The sequence below is a fragment of the Acomys minous genome (genome assembly GCF_964271855.1).
Source record: "Acomys minous genome assembly, chromosome: 13".
Lineage (NCBI taxonomy): Eukaryota > Metazoa > Chordata > Mammalia > Rodentia > Muridae > Acomys > Acomys minous.
In genome coordinates, this window is record NC_140495.1 from 40,409,457 (window position 1) to 40,435,562 (window position 26,106).

General features: G+C 38.9%; 1 protein-coding gene across 8 annotated transcripts in view; it reads right to left on the reverse strand.

Moving 5' to 3' along the window:
* MYO6 (myosin VI) overlaps window positions 1-26,106 on the reverse strand; it is a 132,668-nt gene that overhangs the window by 38,305 nt on the left and 68,257 nt on the right. For all 8 annotated transcript variants that reach the window (XM_084752261.1, XM_084752257.1, XM_084752264.1 and 5 more), the window contains exons 6-18: window positions 23,500-23,605; window positions 21,561-21,616; window positions 21,015-21,112; window positions 20,166-20,330; window positions 17,722-17,802; window positions 14,430-14,610; window positions 11,046-11,190; window positions 10,189-10,346; window positions 8,924-9,015; window positions 7,018-7,090; window positions 5,789-5,916; window positions 3,045-3,140; window positions 2,589-2,762 (exon numbers count right to left, since the gene is read on the reverse strand). In XM_084752261.1, coding sequence (XP_084608387.1) covers window positions 2,589-2,762; window positions 3,045-3,140; window positions 5,789-5,916; window positions 7,018-7,090; window positions 8,924-9,015; window positions 10,189-10,346; window positions 11,046-11,190; window positions 14,430-14,610; window positions 17,722-17,802; window positions 20,166-20,330; window positions 21,015-21,112; window positions 21,561-21,616; window positions 23,500-23,605 — 1,553 coding nt within the window. The remainder of the gene's footprint in view (window positions 1-2,588; window positions 2,763-3,044; window positions 3,141-5,788; window positions 5,917-7,017; window positions 7,091-8,923; window positions 9,016-10,188; window positions 10,347-11,045; window positions 11,191-14,429; window positions 14,611-17,721; window positions 17,803-20,165; window positions 20,331-21,014; window positions 21,113-21,560; window positions 21,617-23,499; window positions 23,606-26,106) is intronic.

Consider the following 26,106-nt stretch of genomic DNA (forward strand, 5'->3'; position numbering starts at 1 on the left):
TTTATTTCATTATATTTAGATTTGATTTTAATTACGGATACATGTGTGCATGTTACAAGTGAGTGCAGTTACTCTCAGAGACCAGAGGCTTCATAGTCCCTGAACCTAGAGCAACAGGTGCATGTGCGCCACCTCATGTGGGTGCTTGGGACAGAACCTAGGTCTTCTGCAAGAGCAGTGCACACTCAACTGTTAAGCCATCACTCTAGCCCCTTTCTGTTTTTTTTAAAGACATAAATATTTGTATTTGTAATAGAAGAAAATTCCTATGAAAAATAATTACTTTTTCTATAACACTACCAGTAAAATTATTATATTTTAATATGTTTTAATAACCTTAAATTTTCACTTGGTGGAAAATGTTTGGCCCCCATGGCACTGGATAACTGGGGAGAAATCAGCTTTGTGTTTGTCTTACACAATTAAGTTTAATTTAATGATCTATTGAAGTATGTTTAAAGTTAAGGATCCTATTAAAATTTTGTGTCAGCTCATGCTGGCGCACGCCTTTGATCCCAGCAGGAGGCAGAGGCAGGTGGATTTCTGTGAGTTCAAGGCCAGCCTGGTCTATTTTATAAGTTTCAGACTAGCCAGGGCTACATAATGAAACTTTGTTTTAAAATAAAAAGTGAGAAATACATCATTTTAAAGCATATCAGAGAAGGATATATGTGGAATATTTTGTTGCTGAATGCTCAGAGTTTTCAGCAGTCAGTACAAAAAAGTAGATATTATTATTTACAAAGAGATACAGTGTATTTAAAGCCTCCAAATAAAAGTTGCTTACACTGTCTATTATTTTAAGTACATTCTTACTAGAATATCACCATGTTTGTATGAGATAATGTGGCTTGGTTTTCTGAGGCGGGGTCTGATGGTTATGTTACCCAGCCTAGCCCTGGATGCCTAGCCTTAAGTGGTCCTCTTTCATCAGTCCCCTGAGTCACCTGGGACCACAGGAGCCATGACGCCACTTCTAGCCAGTTCGCTGTTTTCAAACCAACCTGTTATCAAATGTTTAATCTGGAATGGGAAAATACTAGGTAAAAAAAATTGTTCACTGAGTATGTTAAAAACTCATAATTAATACATCTTAAAAGAAAATTCAAACCTTCAAATTCAGCTACCTAGAAATGGTTTATGATTTCTTTCCTATATTTACATTTAAAAAGCTTTAAAAAAGAAACTTAGTTTTTGTAAATATAAGTATCAAGTTAGACAGTTAGGATCCATGTCAATTCTTTCTTTTTTCTTTTTTCTTGTCTTGTTGGGTTTGGGGCTTTGAAACAGGGTCTCACATAGCCCTGGCTGATCTTCATCCGGTTTCCAGAGCCTGGCCTTGAACTCTTGATCCCCCTAGCTCTCCCTCTCCTGGGCTGGGCCCGTATCACCAAGCCCAGTTCAGGACCCATTTCAATCCAAAAGAGAGTTGAGAAGGTTTATGCTACTAGTTAGCACCAAAGTTCTCTTTTCATGGGTGGTTCACAACCTGTGGGTCATAGCTCCCTTGGGGATAGCCTACCAGATATTCTGCATATCAGATATTTACATTATAATTCATAACAGTAGCAAAATTGCAGTTATGAAGTATGAACAAAAATAATTTTATGGTTGGGGGGTCACCAACATGAGGAACTGTATTAAAGGGTGGCAGCAGTAGGAAGGTTGAGAAACACTGTTTTATATAAATATTCCTAATTACATCATTTTAAACATTTAAAATATACATTTCAAAAGGCAAAAGGTAGTTGTATAGGAAATGTAATTACACTTTCTGGAAATGTAGGGAGAAGTTAATAAAATTGCTTTTGTATGTGTATTGTAATTATTTATTAAAGGTTTTTCAGTTTTTCTGTACTAAGCAATAATTATAAACAATCAATAGCACTCTATCAATAAAACATACCTACAATCTCACATTCCTTGTTAGGTTTCAAAGAACTAACTTTGACTCAAAATTAATAAGACAAATTATTCTTTCAAGTTAGACACGCAATTGAGTTTGCCACACCAGAACACTAAATTTTACTGTAATACGCATGCTCATGATGCCGTGAGAAAAAAAAATGCGCTGAACATGAATTACAAAGTGAACCATCAACCTGAGGCGGGCTCTTTAACATGGCAGCCATGCTGTGAGGAGGAGGCTATGCAGGTGGTCATTTACCTGGGGCCCTGCTTCTCCTCTCTCAACTCAACTAGTCCTCTCTAGCAATCCCGAGCCGAACTACTGCAGCTAAGCACAGCTGCTGAATGAGGAAGGAAACAGAAAACACGCGGGAAAGAGACAACTTGAGGTTGGTCGAGCAGGCAGTATACGGAAGCAAGAACATTAGAAGAACCAAACAGACACGCCGTGTACGAACACAGTCTGAAAATACAGGCATTTCTGTATTCCCAGTTACTGTGGCTACAATTAGATCTTACATATAAGCATCAATAACGCAGGGTCTTTTCTTGAGACACACCTGTGGCAGTTTTATGATCTACATTATCCACTTTACAATATAAAACATTTCTTTTAATGCAAAACAAAAAACAAAAAACTCATAACCCAACCCTTCGATTAAGTTATTTCACACAAATACCTTGAACTTGTTTCCCACGCTGATGAAGCTAAGTTTTCCCGCCTTTTGTTTCGTATCTTTGTTGTTATTTGTAGATGATTCAAACAATGCCCGTATAAACTTATCCCTGGACTCACATATCAAGGATTCAAGAGACATATGTAGTGCATCGTTATTTTTCTCCACAAACTGGGTCTGGAAAAAAAAAGTGAAATAAAGTGTTTCCCTCTGCACTGTGATAGACACCTCTACCTGAGCACTGCCCCATGGAATTTTCAGGGAAAACATATATGTTCTGTATCCACGCTGTCCAAGAATACAGGGCACTTCAGTGTGGGTAGTCGGCACTTGAAAGGTGTCTAGTGCATCAAGGAACTAGATTTCCAAAGCTATTCGAGTCTAAATCTCCAGAGACTACTGCATTGCAGAGCGTGACTTCAGTACCAACTGCTTTCTCCTAGGTAAAGCTGTACTCACGGTCTCATAGCACACGGCCCCTGCAAAGTGCCTGATGATAAAGCCTTCATCATCTCTGAGGTTCCTGTGGACTGCCAGCTTAGATTTCCTGGGAATCTGAGGGGGAAAGTACATATGCAAGTTACCACATTGCTATAAAGACTGTCAGTGACTCTCCTTAAACAATCACGAATGCAGAGAACCTAAAATCATAATGGAATTTTCACAATTTTCATAATTATACTACTTTGAAATATTTAATCCACCCTAAAGTACTTGTGGAATCTAATCAACATTTGCCTATATCGTAATGGAAAAAAATTGGTCTAAGACCAAAATGTACACATATGTACACCTGGCACATAAGAAACACACAAATGTCTGCCACACACAAAACGTATATGCAATGCATGAATGCCACACACAAAACATATATACATACATGAATGCCTTGCACAGAGTATACACACATGGATGAATGTCAATACAAAACATACACACATTCATGCCTGCCACACACAGAACTTGGTGAAGCGTGTTTCCTGCCCTTGAGGAGGACCTGAGTTAGGTTTCCAGCACCCATGCCAGGCAGCCCCTAACCACTGCAGCTCCAGGTGACCCAACACCTACATGTACACAGACACACACACAGACACACATGTGAAAATAAAGTCTTATTTAAAAATAAAACTTCATTTGAATGCACACATAAGACATAGTTGATATGTTTGTGGAATTAACCACCTATTTCAAAAACTCAATCTCCGTGCTTGTTAGAATCACTCAGGGGCGTTTTAACCTCCCTCACCCCATAGTGTTCATATAGGCTGATTCCCAAATGTAGCGGCGGGGAGGGGGGGGGGGCGCCACGGGATGGGAGGGTGGAAACCATGAAGTCAGCACAAGGACACTTCTGGTGTCTCAAACCTACCATCCTAACATTTTATGCAATGCATCTGAAACCATTTCCAAAAAACTACTCTATTGTAAGACAGTAACGTTTAATTACAGTATCTTATATTTGAATTATTTAAACTTTCCAAAATACTTTCACATATGTGGTCACATCTGTCTCTAAAAATGAGCCAAGGTGAAGGAGGCAGTATCATTTAAAATGGACAGACAGCCGTGGGAACCATGGTCTGAGCTCTTAGTATAGAGGAAGGCCAATCACAAAGGTGCCAGAATGGGGGCGGGGCTTTGCTGCCACATCACCTCACCTGCCTCCTCACCCCACTCGTCCTCAAATGCCATTCAGGCATGCCGCTTTCCTCCCCTTTGTCTGTCTCTCACCTGTAGCATGAGGATACTAATAGGATTACATAAAGCCAGCCAAGTAAAAGCACTCAGACAATGCCAAGTGTTCCATGAATGGTCATCACATTTAGTTCCCCAAAATACAGCAAAACTAATGGACTATGTAAACCAGGATTATTTGCTTTGTTCTTGCTTATTCTCCCCCCCCCCCCCAAAAGAGCAGCCAGACCTCATTCCTTACGTTTGGGCTTGCTGTCTTTGAGTTACACCCCTCTGGGATTATACCACTGGCAGTTCCGTTAACTGAGACCAGCGTTTGGTGAAGGCCACATATTGAACAGCCATAAATGAGAAAGACTGGGTACACAGCTTCAACACTGGGAGAAGCTTTGCTGAGGATGCATGCCGTTTTGTTTCTCTCCACGGAAGTACTGTGCTTTGTGATAACTACTGTACGTCAATGGAGCAGGTGGTTCTGAGGATCCAGAACAAGTTTCCTGGTAAATCCACTGCTCTTTTGTTGATATTTTCAATGAAATTTTAAATTGTCCTTTCCTCCTTTTTAACATATTAATGGGGCCTCTAGTAATACCTGGTGTGTGTGTGTGTGTGTGTGTGTGCACGGTTATTTTGTTAATAATGAATGAATAGAAATGAGCACATTTATTCCCATTCATTTAAGCAACTTGACCCATCCAGCACAGTGACCATTACAGTATTTTCCAACTGGAAAATACACACAGCTAATGGAGACATTTGCCACCTCGTACCCCAATCCCACTAGCACCTCTAGGCAGCTGCTGTCTCTCTCTTTTCCCGTCTTCTTTTGAGGAGAATGCATGAGCCCTGGTCTAGGAGGCAGTATCCACCTTTGTGACAGACGCTGAGCTGCTTGGGCTCTTTCCCCGCTCAGGGATGAAGCTATGGGCTATCTCAGGAGAGGACGGCTGCGCGGAGGGACAAGCAGAGCCAGAGGAACACAGAGAACTGTTTAAACAGCCATGCCAGGCTCAGAGAACAGCTCCACACTCACTGCCACGAGAACACGAGTGCCAACAGCAGCTCAGCAGCCTGGCTCTGGCTTTTGGAAGAGTGCACGCTGACTACTGCTCGCCTTGTCTCTTCTTCCCTTTATCCTACCGATGCCGTGTCCATTTGCCTCTCTGGGTACATGAGCTTCTGCACTCAGCTAAAGCTTTATCTTCAAATGTGAATGTGCACATACATATAGACACACACACACATACGCACATACACAGACACACAAAGATACATACATACACAGACACACAGACACACACACATACACACACACACACACACACACACACACACACACACACAAATTCTATGGCCATCTATAGAAAATGTTTTCCGGTTATAGCCTAATTGCTTTAACCTTCGGAGAACTGTGACTCTGGGGTTAACAACATCTGAATCCTGGTGCGGCTGTTTGCCTAAAGCTTTCTCTTGCCAGGAGAGCCTCCACTTTAGAATGGCAAACTCACAGTGAGTCGGAAATGGTCTTTGTGCTTCTGGTGAACTGCAGATGTGAAGTGCTGGTCACTCGGCTGGGGAAGACGATTTTCTTCATCCAGAATATCCAGGATTCCCACTAATTTCACTTCAATTAAATCTATTTAAAGATAGCAAAGCATTGACAGTGGTGAACAGTACTTTAAAGAGCATTTATTTATCAGTTTCAAAAAGCATTTGGAAACAAAGTAAGAGATAATCATGACCGTATTCTATCAAAGGCTATCTAGAAATGGGAGAATTTGTATTTCAAATATGGCCGCTTATTTAATAATAATATCATAGATTTAGTACAGGTTTTGGGAAAACAACTTCACAAAGACAGTGACTGATAAGCTCCTGCATCTATGGCCCCCGGGACATCACAGAAAAGGGCGGGGGACTGAAGGAAACAGGTTGCCAGGAAGTCTGCTGAGCAACTGTCTCTCCTAGAAAGGGCTGCATAACCAAGCCTGGGGCAACAGCAACAGCAATAGACATACTAATGTGGAAGTGGGAATTCCATGTGGCCCCGCTCCCCCCCCCACCTCCACCCCCGACAGAGAACTACAGACAACCAATTAGCCTCTCCCAGATATAAGCCCAATTGGTTATCCGATGCGGTATTCAGACTTGAAACACACAAAAAGCAAAATATACAAACAAGAAACAAAATATACTCACACAAAAAAACCAAAAATGGGCTCAGCAGGTTACATATATTGTATATTTGCATGCATACATACATAGATATATGCGTGTAACAATGATAAAGAAAAAGAGCCTATACCAAGAAGAGACTTGAAACCTATGAGCATATAAAGGGGGAGGAAGTCCCCTCAGGCATAGTCATAGGGGAGGGGAGCAAGGGGAAAATGGGAGGGAGAGAAGAATGGGAGGATACAAGGGATGGGATAACCATTGAGATGTAACAAGAATAAATTAATAAAGAAATTATTTTGGAAAAAAAAAAAGAAAAAGAGCCTATCAACTTGAAAGCTGAGTGTGGGAGCAGTTTAAGGGAGGGTAGCTGGGAGGAAAATAGCCAACGAGAATGCCTTGCCAGGAAAACTAACTGGCAAGGAGTACTACAGAAGACCCCCTCTCCAATGCCACAGTCCTGGGTCCTATAAGTACCTAAAGCATTGAACGCACAAGTGTCCCCAGCAAATGCATTTATTGTCGCCTGTATTTCCCAAAGGTAGAATAACAGTACCCATACCTATACAGTCCTGATTGTCCACGTAATGCACTTCATTAACACCCAGGCCCTCCTTCTGATAGAGCTCTTGTTCCTGTAAATCAAAGATTATAGTTATCAATATGAAAATACCATGCAATGTAAAATGCCACCAGAGTGTGCTGTCATTTCTAGGTAACAGTTACCAGTTAAAATAAATCATTTTTGCCAACAGGTATTGCCCTGAAGATGGAACCATGCTCAAAGCCTTGTAGCCAAATACTAAAATCGGGAACATGCATACAACTACAGATGGATGCAGAGAATCCACAGCAATATAATTCATATAATTAGGAAGAATAATGCATCAATATCTCAATAAAAGTATATTCCCTCTATGTGAATAAGTAGCTCCTTAAAATAATTTGAAGCCAGGCACAGTGGTGCACACCTATAATCCCAGCACTCAGGGAGGTGGAGGCAAGAGGATCTCTGTGAATTCGAGGCCAGCCTGGTCTACAAAGCAAGTCGAGGATAGCCAAGGCTACACAGAGAAATTCTGTCTCAAAAAAATCAAAAACAAAAACAGAAACAAATTTTAAGATTTTTTTTAAATCATATACATGGCCTATACATTGAGTTTAAGTTAATGTGTTCTAACTGTTTTTCTTCAGTGGCTAAGTATTTCTTCCTGTGACATATACAAGGGAGGTTTCCTCACATTCTAGAAGGCACTGTCAACTTCAACTCAATCTGAATTGGAAACTCATGTGTATACTTAAAGGACTGAAATAAATGCACACATAAGACAGTGCAGCCTCTTTACATGGCTCCTATTTCTACAGAGAGTACGAGATGAGCTGGCAGGAAAGGAAAGGCTTACAGCAGGATAAAGCAAAGCATTCGTGTGTGATTGTACGGCTGCAGAGACTAGAGACACTGTCTTATTGGAGAGTACTTGCTTTACTCATTAGTTTATCCTGCAACTGAGTGACTACAGCCATTTAAGAATCAACAAGTGCTGGAATGTGCCAGAAACTTTGCAAAGACAAAAAAAAAAAAAGTAGGAAAAAAATAGATGAGATGAAAATCAGGGTGGGGGAGGGGCAGTGTATATTTCAGCTCAACTATTTGGGAATGGCAACACTGACACAAAGGAAGTGCAAGGTGTGGACCAACAGCCTGGAAAGGAGAGTCCAGCCTAAGAAAGTCAGACCTGCCTTCATCGCCTGAACAATGAAGGGCTGGGTTGAATGAACTTTCTAGTTCCTCTACTCTAGCATCTCCAATGAGCAAGACCTATGCCATATTGCACAGAAGAAGGAAAACAAGGGTATGGGTAGAAAATATTGGAGAATTCAGCTTAAGAGAAGAAAATAATAAGCCTGGGATTAGTATCCAAAGCTACCTTCACTTTGACTAAACTGTAAGAAATCATAAAAGAATTTTCCTAGTCTGCCCTGGTATTCTGCGTGTCAACCATGCCCAGAAGTATATACTGAGAGCACAGGAAGAAAGTTGCTTCCTGAAGAGGAAATGGCAGCAGAGGAAGTGCTAGCCGGAAGTACTCCTGGCCAGTGGCTGCCCAAAATCTCCAGACCAGTGGCTTTGCTGATGCACGCAGGGAGAAGATGAACTGGTGTCAGAGCAAGCAGAAGCAGACACTGAGAAGGACAAGAAAGGCCAAGGCAGGGCACGAGATTAGGAAGGCGACTATAGAGACAACTAATCAAATGGGAAACATAAGCTTACTAATAGGAGTCACTGGGAAGACTCACAGAGACTCCCTCCTGCGAAGCTGCCTAGTTACTCTTACCAGGGCCCTAAGCTTCAGCCAAACTGCTAGGACCTGCTGGACCAGTCCCAGGTCAGACTCCATCAGCCAGGGTCACTTGCTCAGAATGTAAAGAGCTTAATGTGGATCTTACAGTTAAATGACGTCACTCACCTCCTTCAGGATCCTTTCGTTAAAAAACTGTTGAAGTTTTTCGTTGCAATAGTTGATACAAAATTGCTCAAAGCTGTTGTGCTCAAAGTACTCTGAAAACATGAAACCAGAGGAGGGCTGTCACCATCCGACAACGCACATTGATTTATCCCAGGGTCAAATGTCACTGTGTCAATAGCTTCATTTAAAATTGGGCTTATCAAATACATAAAAAATCATTTATTCTATGTCCCCAAAGCATTCTTAATTATATTATATTATTATAATATATTTAGTGCCTTATATTATAAGGCACTAAAATTAGGTATCAGAAAAACCTTGTTCTACCAGACCAAAAAAAAAAAAAAGTGATGGCACAAATGTTCTATAGTGAAAAATCAAAAAGTCACCAGTAAGCTCTCTTTAGCATAAATTTCTAAAGCACGAATACTAAAACCACTTAGAGTACAAAACTGATTAAAAATGCATCATGTACTTTAGATGTTTTCCACTGGCACTGAAGTACTATGGTAGCGAGTCATTGTAAAGCTAAGGGTTGGGTTATGTCTAGGGTCCATGAGGCTCTACAACTTTGCATTTTGAACATGTGTCATGCCAACAAGTGTCTAGAGATTATGGAATACCATTCGGTGATGGGGGTTTCCCTGTTTCAGAGCTACATCCGACCTTTATTACCCTTAGCAGCAGCCCTCGGGGGTTTTTCTTTACTTCGGCTGTGGTCATCTAAGAATATGGAGACCTCCCAACTGGAGTAGTTTAGATGAATACATTTTAATTTTAGCACTAATTAGCTTACTCTGGAAGCTGTGTGATGAACTGCAGACATGAACATGTAAAGAAAATATACCAAGTGAATCACGAGAAGAAAGCTTTGTGATACTTCTTCCCCTTGATTGTTAACTTGGTTCGTTGTGAAAGCACACCTGTGGTGTTCGTGAGGCCTTTCCAGAGAGCTCTACCACATGGAGAGCCCTGCCCTGAATGTGAGGCTGGGGGTCCCAGTGCAACAAGAGGGGGATCAAAAAGCTATCAAATATAGGCATATCCTCCCCTGCCTGCCCTTCCAGCCTTCACCATGTGAATGGGCTGACACTCTGAAACCCCAAGCCAAGGTAAGTACTTCCTTCTGTTTCTCTCTGGTATTTGGTCATAGCTATAAGAAAGGCTAACACAACAGCTCTAGAGAAAACATTGTTATACTTGTGAAAAAATTTTTTTTATTAAATACCAAAAACAAATGAACAACAACACAAAAAAATACTTACCAAAACCAGCAATATCCAGGACTCCAATAAAATAAGATGATGTTTCAAAAGGAAAACACTGATTCACTCTGTTTACCACGTGATCAAAAAGATGGCTGTAGACAGTCTTTGCCAGAGCATCACGAGCATTGTTTGCTTGTTCCACTTTCAGGGGCACCCTAAGGGAAAAAGGAAGAATATTCTAATGACACGTCTTTAAAGCAGTAGGCTGTGAAAATAATGTGGATACAGAAAGTCAACGTGTTTCCAAAATACTGGCAATGAGAAACAAATAGTTACACACACACACACACACACACACTGTACACAGCCACACTGACATGCCCAAACATCGCACTCACACATACACCCACATAAAAGTGAATAAATACTTGCAAGGGGACAAGAAACATAAATCTTGCCTACAGCCCTATTTTCTATCTCCTGTCATTTCCTCTAAGTGCTGTTCTATAAAGTGAGTTTCACCTGGTCGGAGTTTCAGTACACACCATTTACATGGGAAACCACTTCTGAAGTAGAACCATCTATCGCCAAAAAACAATCAGCTATTTAGCTATAGACTCACATTTTCATAGCTGTGCAAAAGCAAATGTCTTTTGCCCAATAAATTCCAAATTTGTGTCACGCAGAATACTGCAAAAAGCAATCCCAAGCTGAGCAAATCCCAACTTATTTATGTGATCAACTGCAGTCGTTGGAAGCACAGAATTTTGAACTATCAAAGACAGCTTGAACATTAAAATGGGAAGAAAAAATGATGCACAAACATTGACCTTAAATCTCAAGTCTTTTCAAAATATGTGTATTTTCCTTGTCAAGGCACAAGGCTTTCTGCAGAGCAATGAGTTAGAACTCACTTTATAACGGTTCCTTTGGTGCCCCCTGCTGTGGTGAGCATGACTCTAGTGGTTAAACTGACTCGCAGATCATCTTGGTCCAAACCCAGCAATTCAGCACAATATTCCAATGATGGGGCAGATTTGTTCTTCAGATTGCAGCCACCTAAGGAAAACGGTCCAAAGTGAAGTTAATAAGTACTAAATAAATGAGATTTTCTAGGTTTGTTGCTTAGAATTGCCTTTACTTATGTAATATTATGGGATAGATGAGGCTTGGTTTTAGCTTTTAAACTCAGCTCACTTTTTTCCATCCTTGTTTGGCACCCCTACCAGCAAGTTCAACAGGAAATCTTAATCTGGAGCAATTCCACAGTATAAGAGACCCTTCCTGCCAGCAGATACACATTCCATGGTTCCCATTACCTGCTGCCAACTCAAGGCAAAACTATTGTGGAAAATTCCAAAAACAAACAATTCTTAAGTTCTAACTTGTGCATTCTTCTGAGCAGTGTGACAGAATCTCTTGCAATGCCTGCCAGGGCTGTAATCCCTTTGTCTGACAAATCTAACTAAATCTGACTAAAATTACACTAAAGAGTGGCTACCAGGAATCCATAAGAAAACAACTTATTTAACCTTGAAAAGGCAAAAACTGTAAAAAAAAAAAAAAATTGAGAGAGAGAGTGTTAATGTCACTCACTCCCTAAACGTGTTCTCTAAGCATTGCTGTTACTGTTATGTTATTTATTATGATATTGTTACTGTGATAAGATGCATATCTGTTACATGGGATTTTAAAAACAAAGGCAGTTCTAACATGGATTTTCTATACTTCTACTAAATAAAAAGTTTTATGACATTGGGGAGCCTTATAAACATTTATTGGAAAATGAACTTAATATCAAGATCATTACAAAAATATTGAGTTTCTGTGAAAGTCACGATGACAATCCAAGGTTGAACTTTCTAGGAAGAAGGGGAAAAGGGAACACTTCATTTTTAATTAGCAGGACATAATCTGGATCCATAGAAAGTCACAGAAAAAATAAAGATTAATACAAAAAGTTTAACTATAAAAATAAAAATGGTCTAATGCTTGCCTCACCTCAATCTCCCTGCATTCTCTTTATTTCTCCCACAACAGAAAGGATTTTTTTTTTTAAAGAGAGAAAACAAGCACAGGTCTGTCCCCCGTGCTGACTCAGCTCCTTTCAGCTAGTTACGTGATATTTAGGATGTTCTATACAGCTGCATGTTCTCCCTCGGGGCAATGACAAGAGACAGGAAAGGCTCTTACCGCTTCTAACATTCCCACACTTGTCAAGCATTCTACACTTAAAATTATATTTGCGGCCGGGTGCAGTGGCACACGCCTGTAATCACAGCACTCGGGGAGGCAGAAGTAGGCAGATCTCTGTGAGATCGAGGCCAGCCTGGTGTACAAAGCGAGTCCAGGACAGCCAAGGCTACACAGAGAAACCCTGTCTAGAATATATACATATATGTATATAGTTATTTAGCCTCTCCCACAAGGTCCCTTTCTGAAGTGATTCTAAAGAAGAAATAAAATGTATATTGCAATATATTTTCAAAGAAAAATTTCCAACTCCTCCCTTTTAAAAAGATCTGATTATTAATGCATCTTCCAAGTACGTAATTTGGTTTCAGTGCATTTTCATATCAACAAAGAACAGTCTGCATTTAATGTGACTTATTCATTTACTACCTGCCAAACACCAGATTCAAAACATTTTGTAAATCCTGATCTCACTGTCGTCTCTTCACAATAAGAGTTGGGAGCTATTATCTCTCTATAATGAGGAAACTAAGACATAGAGCAGACAAGGTCATAAACAGATAGCACATGCTGAAGCAATTGGATTCATGGTCATGCGCTTACCCAGCATGCCATGTTGTGTCTCACACTATTGACTTTATCGCATCACAGGACAATGATCTGAAAGTCACTGAAGACCGACTGCTCACTCACTAATGACAAGGCTCAGTGGCCTGAAGGTAATGAGAGACAATTGTGGCAACCTCCTGAGCTGGTCAGACATGCGTAGAACCAGGCCCTCCTGTCTATCACTTCATTGGCAGCCGTGCTCTATTGGCAGTCTAAAGCATGGGGGCATCTCTGGTCTCATCATGTCTGTATGTTTCAACCATGATTATGAAGGATCTTACACAGAGAAGACATTTTTTCCCAGTGCTAAGCAAAGCTGGGTGTCGCGGTATATATACCTAGGAAAGCTGGCAGATCACCTTGAGGCCAGCCTAGGCTATATGAGACCTGTCTCTAAAAGAGGGAGGGGGATGCTGGAGAGATGGCCCAGTGATTGAGAGGACCTTCTGTTCTTCCAGAGAAAACAGGTTCAGCTTCCAGCCCCCACAAGGTGGCTCACAACTGCCTGCAGTTCCTGTTCCGTAAAAATAAAATACTTAAAATTTTAAAAAGGAGACTGGAAATAGAGAGAGATGGAGATAGAAAGGCAAGTTCTCCACACTGAGAAAGAATCTTGAACCCCACACACTGTTTCTTAAATAGTCTTTCCCTCTATTTCTGGGGATCCCTTTCTTCTATGTATACTATTACTAGGAACTGTATTTTTTTAAAAGCACTTATGGATAATTTCATTTTACAAATGAATATACTTGTGGGATCCGACATCAAAGCCCATAGTATTGGCTGTTGTACTAAATGATATTTCAGACTCTTAACTCATTCTCAGTGTAAGTTTCTAGCAAAATACATTGATGCAGGGAGGGACTGTTTTATCCTAAGGAGGCAAACATATTTACTATGTTTGGCTTAACAGGACTACAGCTTTGCCACTGTGGCACACACTCTGGATGTAGCTGTGTTCTACTAATACTTTATTTACAAAAACAGGTGATGGACAAGATTTGTCAATTCTATAGTCAGGTATGAAATTTGCAATTATATAAAATGTCTTTTATAGATGTTTATAATGTTTATATAGAAATGGAAACATTAAAACTGAAAAGTCACTATCTTGGTTGCATTTAAATAGTCTTCAACTTCCATAAAAATAAAACTTTCATTTTTATCTCTCAGTAAAGAAGTATAGGCAGCTGTACATTAAATTACCCCAATTAAGTGATCAAGTTTAGATCCATTAAACAGGAAAAAACCTTAAAAACATATATTAACAGATAAGAGAATTATAGTTAACTATTAAAAGTAGATTAACTGGAAAAAATTAACATATACACAACAATGTAGCATCCTTCACCCTAGAATCAAAGTGTAACAAAAAATGTCCCAGAAATTTGTTGTAATTTTAACAAACCTACACACAAATGTCTGAATATTCCCATGGCTAGAAGATGACAAACATACCCAATTTGATTCCTTAATTAAAAAATTAAAGAAACAACCTGAAGTGCTTCCAGCTTCCTCAAAATTAATATTTCCAAGGTGCAGGACACCAGCTACGACTCGAAACAGATCAAGTTTTTCTTCATCATCCAGACCAATTTTTTTCATGGCTGTGCACATCCTAATAAAATCTCCATGGTCATCTAAGAGAGGGTCTTTCAAGGAACCTGCCTTAACATACTATAAAACAAGAAGGCATCAAGTTACTGATCTTTGCATGATTCAAGTAAACTAAAAACTACAGCAGCAGCTCTGCTAATGCAATATGTGACATGCAAAAATAAAAAAATCTGTCAACAGAAAAACTTAAGCATTTGGACACATTTAAAAACAGAATGGCATATAAAGTATATGAAAGAGCTCTGTATTATTTCTTAAAACTTCTTGTGAATCTACAATTCTTTCAATTAAAACAATGGAATAAGATGTTCTATAGGTAAAGTACAATACCTCTAAAGTATTGTAAGTCTAGGATGTTAGATAAATATAAATTAGTGAAAAGGGAAAGAATGGTGGGCTGAAATGAGGCAACAGCCTCTGATCAAAAATGTTTACCTGACTCTAATTTACATAATAAGGAAGTGTTCCATGGTGGCCCATGAAGGTTATAACCATGCAATGTTTGTCAATGAAAAATAAATATGCAAAAACAGGACAAATGAAAAGGATTACAATAAAGAATTGACGAGGCCAGCCTGGTCTACAGAGAAAGTTCCAGGACAGCTAGAGCTGTTACACAAACAAACCCTGTCTTGGAAAACCGATGATGATGGTGGTGATAAAGAATTAAATGTGCCAATACACTTGGCACTAGATTAACTGCTGACAATGACATCAAAGTAAACAGAAATCCAGACAAGGTTATGACATCCTCACGGCTAGACAAATTGTCCTGTAATGTCTCTACATTGTACTATGAGAGGATGTGAGTTACTATACATTAGGCTAATTCCAGGAATCCATGCAATGGCTTTCTGGAAAAAAAGGAAAAAAAATGAAGAGAAATTCTGTTTTCTCTTCCAGAAGAATTTGCATCTCAAGTATTCATATGTTAGGATCTAGCAAACTCAGACAGAGGTAAGGAAAATTAGGCCTGAAAAGGCTAAAAGAAGAAACAGAAAAAGAGTTTACTGGACATGGAAAAACTGATCTAGGAATTTTCCAGAACTTGAGCATAAAGCTAAAGTTAAAATTTAAAAAAACCTCAGCATCAGAACTAATGGGCATTGAAGATGATGGATGCTTCCAGGAGATGTTTTCTTCTCCCAGCATGCAACTGCTTCTCAAGTTAGCAGGCTGTTTGCTTTTCACAAGATGCTTTAAATGTCTGCTTATGTGCCGTATTTCTGGAAAATGTCTAGAGAATGAAATTCTATTTTATTCTTTAAAAGAAGCAAAGGCAACAACCACATGCAAACGTTAAAGAAACACTATCATGCAGAATTTTTAGTCTCGCAGCTGAGCATCGCAGCAGCATTTAAATACTGTTTTCTAATCAAATCTTCATGAACATATTTGCTTCAGAGCAGACTGAAAATATTGCATTCTCCTAAAATTTGCACACAGCAGAAAGACATCCAAACAGAATGAAGCAAAGGGTTCAATTAGTCAAAATGGTCACCTCATCCTCCTGACAAAGAAGACATAAAAAGTAATTTAAATATGTTAATATACTCTTCACCTGTATATATTACACATTCTCTTTCAGTGACATAAGATTTCTGAAAAAGCATTCTCACTCTAAATTAAGGGCAGATGGTGTTTTCCTGTCTGGCGGAGTGCATGCTGCTCTTTGGAGGCGAAGTAACGGCTTTCTCTATGCTTTTGCGCTTTTTGTGCTATCCCTACAGGACCATTGCAATTGTCCTGGATAGGTTTTGACTATCGTACTGAAAAGACTACAAATTATATATTTTGATGGTATCTTATAAAAACATAGTCTTTCAAGATGTAGGAAATATCATAATAAATGTTGGTGTTGCTTCTAAAAGTCATGTCTAAAATAACATACATAGTATCAAATAACCATTAACTGTAGTCTCATGTGCTCATTATTTGACATAATAATTTTATTTTCTTTCTACTCATTTATATTAATGTATTTTACATGTAATTTATCTTACCTAGTCTGAGTAAATTCAAAACATCTGATTGGCAAGTGTGGAACCATGTAAAAAGTGCTAACAGTAAAAAGTTTCTCAACTGACATAAATATATTTTAAAATAGTAGTCAAGATAAACTAGAACCAATAGCTAATTGTGGTTTAGTTTTCATAACCTAAGTGTGTTGTACAGATAAACTTATTACTTGAATTCTGTATGTAAATGTTTGTAAAAGTTTAAAATTCCACTCTTAAACATTTTTTAAATAATAATCATATAACTCTTAGATTGTCTAGTGAGACCAACATATATAAAACTTCATAATATATTCTAGCTATATGATTGATACAGCAAAATTATAATATGTAAACAGCCTTTCACAAGAACGCTTAAGGTATTAACTGTCTGTTTCAAGTCTTGCTTCAGTAGACAATAAGTTAAAAGGCATACTTCATGCTTTCTATAGGACATTCCTCAAAAGGCTAGTGTGTGGAAGCCTTGGTTCCCCTGCAGCAGTATTCAGAGGAATGGCTCTGGGAACTCTGACCTCACCGATAGATTGAGCCACTGATGGGCACAAATGTGATGGGCCATTAGCGGGTGATGGAAACTTGGTTGACTGAACTAGTGATCATGTGATCTTTACCTTGTCCCTGACATGCACCCTCCCTCTTTCCTTTCCTCCACCTCACCTGCCAGTCATCTCTGGAAGCTTTGCCCAACCACATACTCTCTACTGTGATGTCTGCCTCCCCATGGCCCAGAAATGCGAAGACAATTGACCATGGGCTGTGATATAAAACCAGGAGCAAACACAAACCTTCCTGCACTTCAACATAATTTGCTCGTGTATTTTGTCACAGCAATAGAAAGCTTACTAATGCACATACTTAATTACAAATAATAGTGTCAGAGAACACTGATAAAATATGATGAGTCTTAAGCAATTTAATAGCATAGAAGTTAAAAAATGAACGTGAGGGAAGCAATGCATTTGGGCCCAAGAAGAACCAGAGCCTGCTGTTCTATATATGACAGAGGCTTAGAGTGTCACCCTACAAGAGAGTCTTGTGTCATAGCGTAGTTTTAAAACATAAACCTGAAAGCAAGAAGTTCCAACATAAAGACATATCCTTCAGCAACAGTTTTTCATGAAAGTTTTTAATTTAAAAAAAAAAACTACTATACCTCAGGACTTTTTCGGTTCTGTAAGATCTGTTTGTCAGTTTCTTTGTTAGCAAAGTATCTGGTGCAGCCTCGGTTTAAATACTAAGACAAAGAATTAATGGGACAATTAACAAAGGATCCAAGGAGAAAGAACACAACTACACAGCGAGTTCACATTCAGCCTGGGCTACAAAATGAACCTCTGCCTTAAGCAAACAAAGAAACACAAACTGGACAGCGGAGGCTGAGACTCAGTGACCCACGATTAGCCTGGCACACACAAGGCCCGCGGTTAATCTCAAGAACCGCATCTCAAGAACTGCAAAAACACTAAAGGTCTAGGAAAGATCCTGTCTCTTCCGGCTGTGCTCTTATAAGAAGACGGTACCAATTCCCACCATCCATTGTCATTCTATGTAAGCTTTCTCTATATTCCAAGATTTTTGTCTGACTGCACCAAATGCTTCCATAAACTGTGTAAAAATATCTTAAAATTTATAATAATGTTGAGCATTTTTAGCTTTTTATTTTGTAAGATACATGTATAGTTAATACAAATGCAAATGCACAATCTAGAGATTTAAAAGTTCAACCATTTTTTAAAGCAATGATGCTATTCTAAGGCTTTGTGTTCAAAATCTGATAAGTAAATTATAAGGACAGAGTGTAACAAACAACCTGATGAAATTATCAAAACACATTTTTACCATTTGTAGGGAATTATTTGGGGAAGGAGATAGAAATGTGGTTGTATGTAACATGAGAATGTCCAATACGGCGTATGTATGTCCCCTGCTCTCGCTCCTGTCACCACTGGGACTGCCCTGGAGGAAATGAAATCCATCCCAGTGGTCCATGCCATAAAGGCAGGAAAGCCTTTGCTTGCTTTTGGTAGCTGCCCTTGAGGATGCACGTCACTGTGCTAGGAAATGCTGAACCTTCTAAGACTGAAATACTATGCTCCCAAGCCTCCAAGCAAAAAGAAATGCTAAATTAAAGCCATAGTAGTTACATTACTTTCTGGCCAGATAAGTAGTAGCAAAATCTAGACTTACATCATAATTCATGATTTCTAGTAACTTGTATTTCTTTAAAAAGAACATGACAAAAAAAGTCTCTTCTGTTTTCATGAAGATATAATAAGCAATTAACTTCAAATTCCAATTAAGTTGAGAAACAGAGGTCAGAAGAGGATGTCAAATCCCCTCAGACTGGTATTATAAGCAGTTGTGAGCCGTCATGTGGGTGCTGAGAACCGAACCCACGCCCTCCACAAGAGTAGCCAGTGTTCCTAACTGTGAAGCACCTCTGCACCCCAACACCAGCATTCTTTTAAGTAATTAATTCTTCCACTAGGATTTTCAAATCCCCAGTTATTACTGTATTGAGGGTGGGGGCGTATATAGTTTTTTACTATTTAGCATAACATTCAGACAATGTGTGCATTTCCCATCACATTCTAAGTTGCCCAGGGGCAGATTGTGTCCTACGTATCTTTTAATCCTGGCACAATGTCAAGCACCCTATAATCAAGCGATCAGTATTTATTGCTGAACTGAACTACGGGGCACAATTCTTTATTGATTCAGTGATGGAAGATTTTATGGCTACATTAAAGATAATTTTAAAGGCTAGTATTACAAAATCTTATAAATTTTTAATTAGGTTTAAGTTAATATGGCTTTAAACATCTGTCCTTTTACCTACTGAATTACATACCTTCTCATGGTGTTATACATGTTGAGGATCATTTATCTCAAGTACTTTGAAAAAGTGATTCAGATTTCAGAGTTGCTTACATTACAGCATATTTGTATAAACTTTAATTTTCCAGCTGAGCATCCCAAATTTTAAACTATAAAGATACAGACTTTGCAGTGTTTGAGATTTGGGCTTTCACTTTAAGAATATTGGACTCATAGTAAGCTTACAAATAAATCTCTGTAGAGATCTCATTGGTAAGGTTGTAATTCTAACACATCATCTAGTTGTATCTCAGGTGTTCCCATGCAGTGGGGGAAAGGGGGAGAGATTGATAACTTTGCCCAGTGGTTCTCAACCTGTGGTTCGCAACTCCTTTGGGTTGTATATCAGATACCCTATGTATCAGATATTTATATTACAATTAATAACAGTAGCATAATTACAGTTTATATATTACAGAAGTGGCAATTTATAACTCTTACTACAACATAAATGCTCTGTGAAGAAATATCATTCCTTGTTGTTTAGTAAATAATAAGGACTTTATACAGGCTCAACATAGATACACTTTAACATCCACAATATTTTCAATTCATAGCTAAGCCTGAGATGTTGAAATCTGCGGATTCAGAAAGCCCACTGTACTTGGTTAATGTAACTTGTATATAAATACAAGCAGTTAGGAAAATACAGTGAGTTTTTGGACTGAAAGGGTACACAATTTGCAAACCTGGTATAAAATTTATTTTCCTCCAACCTACCCGAAAATTATCTGGGGAACTCAAGTGAAGCTTCTCCCTGATGTCCTCTGAGGCCCCAGCACACAGCCTGTAAAAAATGTGGTAATTCCGCTCCTCTTTGCCTTGAACACAGATCCTAGACTTCTCCAGAAGATAATGAGAAACAAATCCTCCAACAACCGAACTCTAAAAGACAAAAGAGAAAATGCATTTTTGCACCTATGGAATAACGTAATGTTAATCTAACGTTAAACTAATCTTTTAACATTCATTTATCAAAAAAGTTAAAATAGTTATAAATACTAGGGGGAAAAAATACCTAAGATGTAAGCTCTGAGTATTTCTACAGTTCACCCTTCATTTTAAACCCCATTAACCAATCTCTGGCGTGATTCTTCCTAGGTTTTGAGCCTCTGCAGAACTGGAACTGACTCTGTAGCACACCCCAGGTCCAGAGAAGCCCAGACAGTTGCTGAAGGGCTCTCGGCTTGCCAACACAAGAAAGCTGCTGAGAAGTCTCTAACTGCCCTGATGTGATCATTGCAGACTACACAGATCAACAGAAAACAAACAAATCACTATGTGTCATGCGCTGCCTTGCCACCATGTATGTTATTACATGTCATTAAAACAACATGTGATCCAAAGAATCAAGTATGAGAAAAATAACTATAAAGCTATGGTTGATAATGCAGCTGAATCCAATATTTTGATTTTAAGCTGAATAGAAATTCGGCATAGTCATTGTATATACACACAGACAATGATAATAATAATCTTAGAAAAAATGCACCAATTCCAATTCTATTAAGACCTTTATGCTTACCACAAACACTTCCCAAATGTATCCCAAAAGCAATTTTCATTTACCTTTTCATTGAAATGAATTTCCACAAATTTTCCAAATCGACTGCTATTATTGTTACGAACAGTCTTTGCATTTCCAAAAGCTTCTAAAAGTGGATTAGCTGTTGAAAAAGAGATGAAAATAGCTCATCAAAAAAAAAAATCACAAAAAAAGGCATGAATAAAAAATGATGAAGCAATATACATATTATATCTCAGGGGCTAAAAGTTTGGGGAACTGCTGGAAGAAATTATATTAGAAATATGAATATGGAAAGTTATCAAGTAGTGTCAAATTCCACAAGTATTAAAATGTTTACCCACTCTAGTGGTTTTACTTCTGATTGACAAGTGGACAAGATCTAGACTTATCCAGAGGACAAGCCTCTAGTGCAGCTAGAGATAATGAATGGGTTAACAGATCAGCGTGAAGGGACTATCTGGGCAAAGATCTATAAGAGATAGAAAGCCTCTTATATCTCTGAGAGAAAAGTGTTTTAAAACACAAATAAGATTCTTCTAAGTTAGCTTCAGAGGTATCCAACAATAAAAAATAAAAATCAAAAATACCTTCAACAATTCTATCATCAATATCTTGACCCGTTCCATAAGATTCTGTCAGGTATCTATTTAAAATACAGGACCAAAAAAAAAAAAAAAACCCTTGATTAACAGTAATATTAAGAACAACAATTTACTATTAGTACGTATCAAACTGAAACATGGATCATCACTGTAGCTGTCTTTAAGTTTTTTATGTTTTTATTTATGTTTCTGTGTGCCTTGTGTGTACATGTGCATGTCATAGAATTACATTTTTAAGCTGTTTGGAAATAGTCTCATTTTAACAAATTCTTCAAATAGATTTATATAAATATCTCTTAATAACTATTTAACTTGATAACTATATACATTTATATAGCAAATAAAAAACTTTCATAAAGGACCCCACCACGAAAAAACTAAGAACTATAATATATTAGGAACAATACTGATACAACTTGAGAATGTGCTGGTCCTAGCAGTATTTTCACCACTAGATTTAACTTTCTTGGGTATGTGTGATGGTTCACACTGACACCAACTAAAGGGGACCTAGAACCATGTAGAAGACAGGACTATGGCTATGTCTGTGAGGGACTGGTATAGACTGGGTTAACTGAGGTGGAATGACCCACTCTGAGTGTGAGTGACACCATGAGCTGTGGTCCTGAACCACGTAGAAGAGATCTAAACGCACTCCCTCTTTCCTCTCTGCTTCCTGACTGCAGCTACAATGTGACCAGCTTCTGCCAACATGCCTTCTCCACCACGGTGGGTTTGTACCCTTGGACCGTGAGCCAAGATGAACTCTCCCTTCCTTTATTACTTCTTGTCTGACATTTTGTCACAGCAGGGAGACAATTTACAGTATTCAAAATAAAAGTGGAGACTACAGTCCTATTGTGGCAATGCTATTTCTGCTTTTAAAAAGTTAAGGTTGTATATCAGTGTTGAGAGTTTACTTTGATGATGGAAAAGGGGATCTGATGAGAGAACAGATATGAGGGAGTCCAAACAAAAAGAAGTTTAAAGATGTTTCATAGCACCAACATTAAGAATAGAATGTCCATTTGGATTCTGAAGAAACATCCCAGGGTCTCTTATTGGCTAGCCAGCACTAACTTCCTACAGAATCCTCAAAGAAATAACGCATCAGACAGAGCTGGCTTTCTATAATATAAAGATTATCTACCATGTTGAGATGTTTATTTCTTCTAAACTATACCATAAGGTATGCAACAGTACCAAAAATAAACTTGTTTAAATGCTGCCACACCCCCACACACTTAAAACTGCCCTATTCACAATAGTCAAGTGGCAGAAACAACCCAACTGCCCATCAACAACACATGTGCACACACAGCAATGAAATGTATTCAGCCCTAAAATTCAGGGAGAAAGTCCTAACGCATACTATAACATAGGACACGTGTATGTTTTTAAAAGGCAGGGTCTTACTAGTTTCTCTAGGTTCCCATCCCCTTGAGGTTAAAAAGATCTTCCCCTGCTTCGATCTCCCAAGAGTGAGTGAGTGAGTGTGTGTGTGTGTGTGTGTGTGTGTGTGTGTGTGTTTGTGTGTGTGTGTGTGTACATGTAGGCACATGTCACTATAACCAGCTGAAATATGAGTGAATCACATATTAAACTAAATGAAATAAGGAAATCACAGAAGTATTGATACTATATGATGCCACTTAAACAAGGTACTTAGAGAAATTCATAGAAGCCCAAAAGATGGCAGTGTTTAACAGCATCCGGGGAAGTAGCAGGAGCTATTTAGTGAGTAGAGTCCCAGGTTTGTGAGATGGAGAATACAGACAACATAATAACATGAATGTGATGGTGAGAACGTGCTTGACCTTACTGAACTTCGAAATGAGTAGGTCGACAAACTCAGTGGTAAACATTTTTTACCACGAAAATAATGTCAAACTGCTCAAATATTTCAGATTAGCTAAATACTCACCTTAGAACAAACTTTGTATTTTCTGTTTTGCCAGCTCCTGATTCTCCAGATACAATGATAGACTGGCTCATCTTGAGCACCTTCATGTCCCGAAAAGCCTTATCAGCTGGGGACAAAGTAACACAGTAATAAAGCAAATGGAGTTAACTGACAAGAGCTGACTGCAGGGCCTTTATTCTGAAAGGAGTCATGTACATGTGTTAAAAAGATGAAGTCATTCAAAGGGCTTCTGTGCAAATTTATTTGCAGTGTTCCTAACAGACAGGTAATAGGAAATCGAACCATCTCAAGTCTGAGCTAGATAGTCTCCATATTCAGCTTTGGCTCGGCTTGTCCAAATGCCAGAGCAGTTCTGCAGAAGAACAGAAAAGGCTCAGTGTGCATGACTAATGAGGTCCCCAGTGAAAAGCAATAAGGAATAAGCTTCCAATTAGAAAGCTGGCAACCAAACCCATTGTGAAGAGAAAAACAACCAAAAAATAAATCTACAGAATAATTATTTCCAGCTCCAACCACTTACCTGTAAATTTTATAGTTCCATTTTTAAGAGCTGACTGAGGAAACCCAGACCCAGAAAGATAAATGACACATGTTTTCTCTCATTGGTGGGTGTTAGCTTTGAATCTTCAGATGTGCATGTCTCATTTGGAATATGCACACAGGTCAGGAAACTAGTAAAGGACCATCAGGAAGGGAGGCATTCAGGGAAGGGGAAATAGGATGCAGTGACACAGCAGGGGATAATGGAATAAGAAGGGTCAGCTGGGGTAGGGGACGGAAGGGCTGGGGGTAAAGGAGGGAACAAGGAGAGGGGTGAGGAATTAGAGAACAGGATGAAGGAGGGAGGGGGAGTAAAATAATTCACACTAAAGACCATCTAAAAACAGCCATGAAAATCTACTACTGCAGAAGCTTCCTAAAATATAAGCATATGTATATAAAAAGAGCTTACATGAAGTCACTCCCTAGTGGGGAACCATAACCCTATTAAATACCACAGGCTAACAAAAAGCCCAGTGTTAGAAATATGTTACTTCTACTGAAGTTTTTGGCCAATGATGTCCCAGAGACCCCAAAATATTACCTGCAAATTGTCATGGCTTCTGGTTACCCTCCAAAACCTGACAGTAAGACCCCTGCTGCTAAGAGTATCATATGCTTGAGTCATAAAACATGGAAAAAGCAAGCTGGTACTGAGCTAGATAGAAGCTTCATCCCCATTGGCTAGCATCCCTAAAACTGGGAGGTGCTATGCATGCTACTGAAGAAAAGCAATCCAATCTTACCCAGATGTGAACCCTAAAAACATCAATACAATGTGCCCGGCAAGATACGCCCACTGGTACAATAGTGGTATGGATGTCGTAGGCGTAACCAACTACTTTCTGCTTGGACTTGAGGCCCCATTCACAAGATGAAACCCATGACTGACACAGGTACCAGGACCAAGAGCTGTGGCTATACAGATCGTAGGGCTTCTTATTACTCTGATAATAAGATATAATATTAAACCAAACTCCTAACTACTTTTCATTACACCCACAGACTACTGCACTCTCAAATCTCATCAGAGAAGCTTCTTTTTATTTAAGCCCTATTTATTTTTACTTCATGTATATTGGTGTTTTTCCTGGGTATATGTGAAGTATACTACAGTGCCCGCAAAAACCATAGAGGGCATCAAATCCCCCCTAGAACAGTTGGTTGTGAGTACCATGTGGGTGCTTAGAGCCAAACAGGGATCAGCAAGGCTCAACCACTGAACTCTCTCTAACCCAAGAAGCTTCTTTTGGCATTTGATGGTGACTAACACAGATCCCCACAATTGTTCAAGGTTTAGAAAATAACTGATTGTGGCATGTTCAGCCCTAAATGAAGCAACTATGATCACACCCTCCTCCTCCCAAAGCTCAAGGATCGCTGCAGGAGATGGACAGAAAGATTGTAACAGCAAAGGTAGATGAATATAAGGACATAGTGGTTTGGACACAGGAGGACAGTTGCATTTATGAACTCACAGAGGTTGCAGCAGCATGCACAAGACCTGCACAAGCTCAGGCCAAGCATGGAGGGGTAGATAGTGGTGAACAGGAAGCTCCACCCCTAGCTGAGGAGCTGTTGGCAGTCAACGGCTTCCAGAGGAGGGAGAGTTAGCTTTTGGAGAATGTGGCCCTTGTAGGTCTAACATGCTCCAGCAGGTGGCCACGTACCTGAGACGATATAGGCAGCACTAACTACTCAATGTAGTTTCATGAAAAAAAAAAAAAAATGAAGACACAAAGTAGGGTGGGAATGGAATAGAGTGTTGATCTGAGAGAAGACGCGTGAGGGCAATGAATCTGAACAAAATACAATGTATAAAATCTCAAAGAGTGAGTAAAAAAAAAATACTTAAACACCGAATCTGTGGAATTTGCTCTCTGTATTACTAAATTTTAAAATTGCATAGAACTTATTATCAATATTTCAAAGACAGGCAAATTAAACTGTTTTAAGCCTCCCTGACAACATTATTAAGAATACAGACTTTTTTTTAGCTATCTTCTTTACACTATAAGAATTAAAGCTGTGATGTCTTAAATGGTCAGATAACACAAACTAAGCACA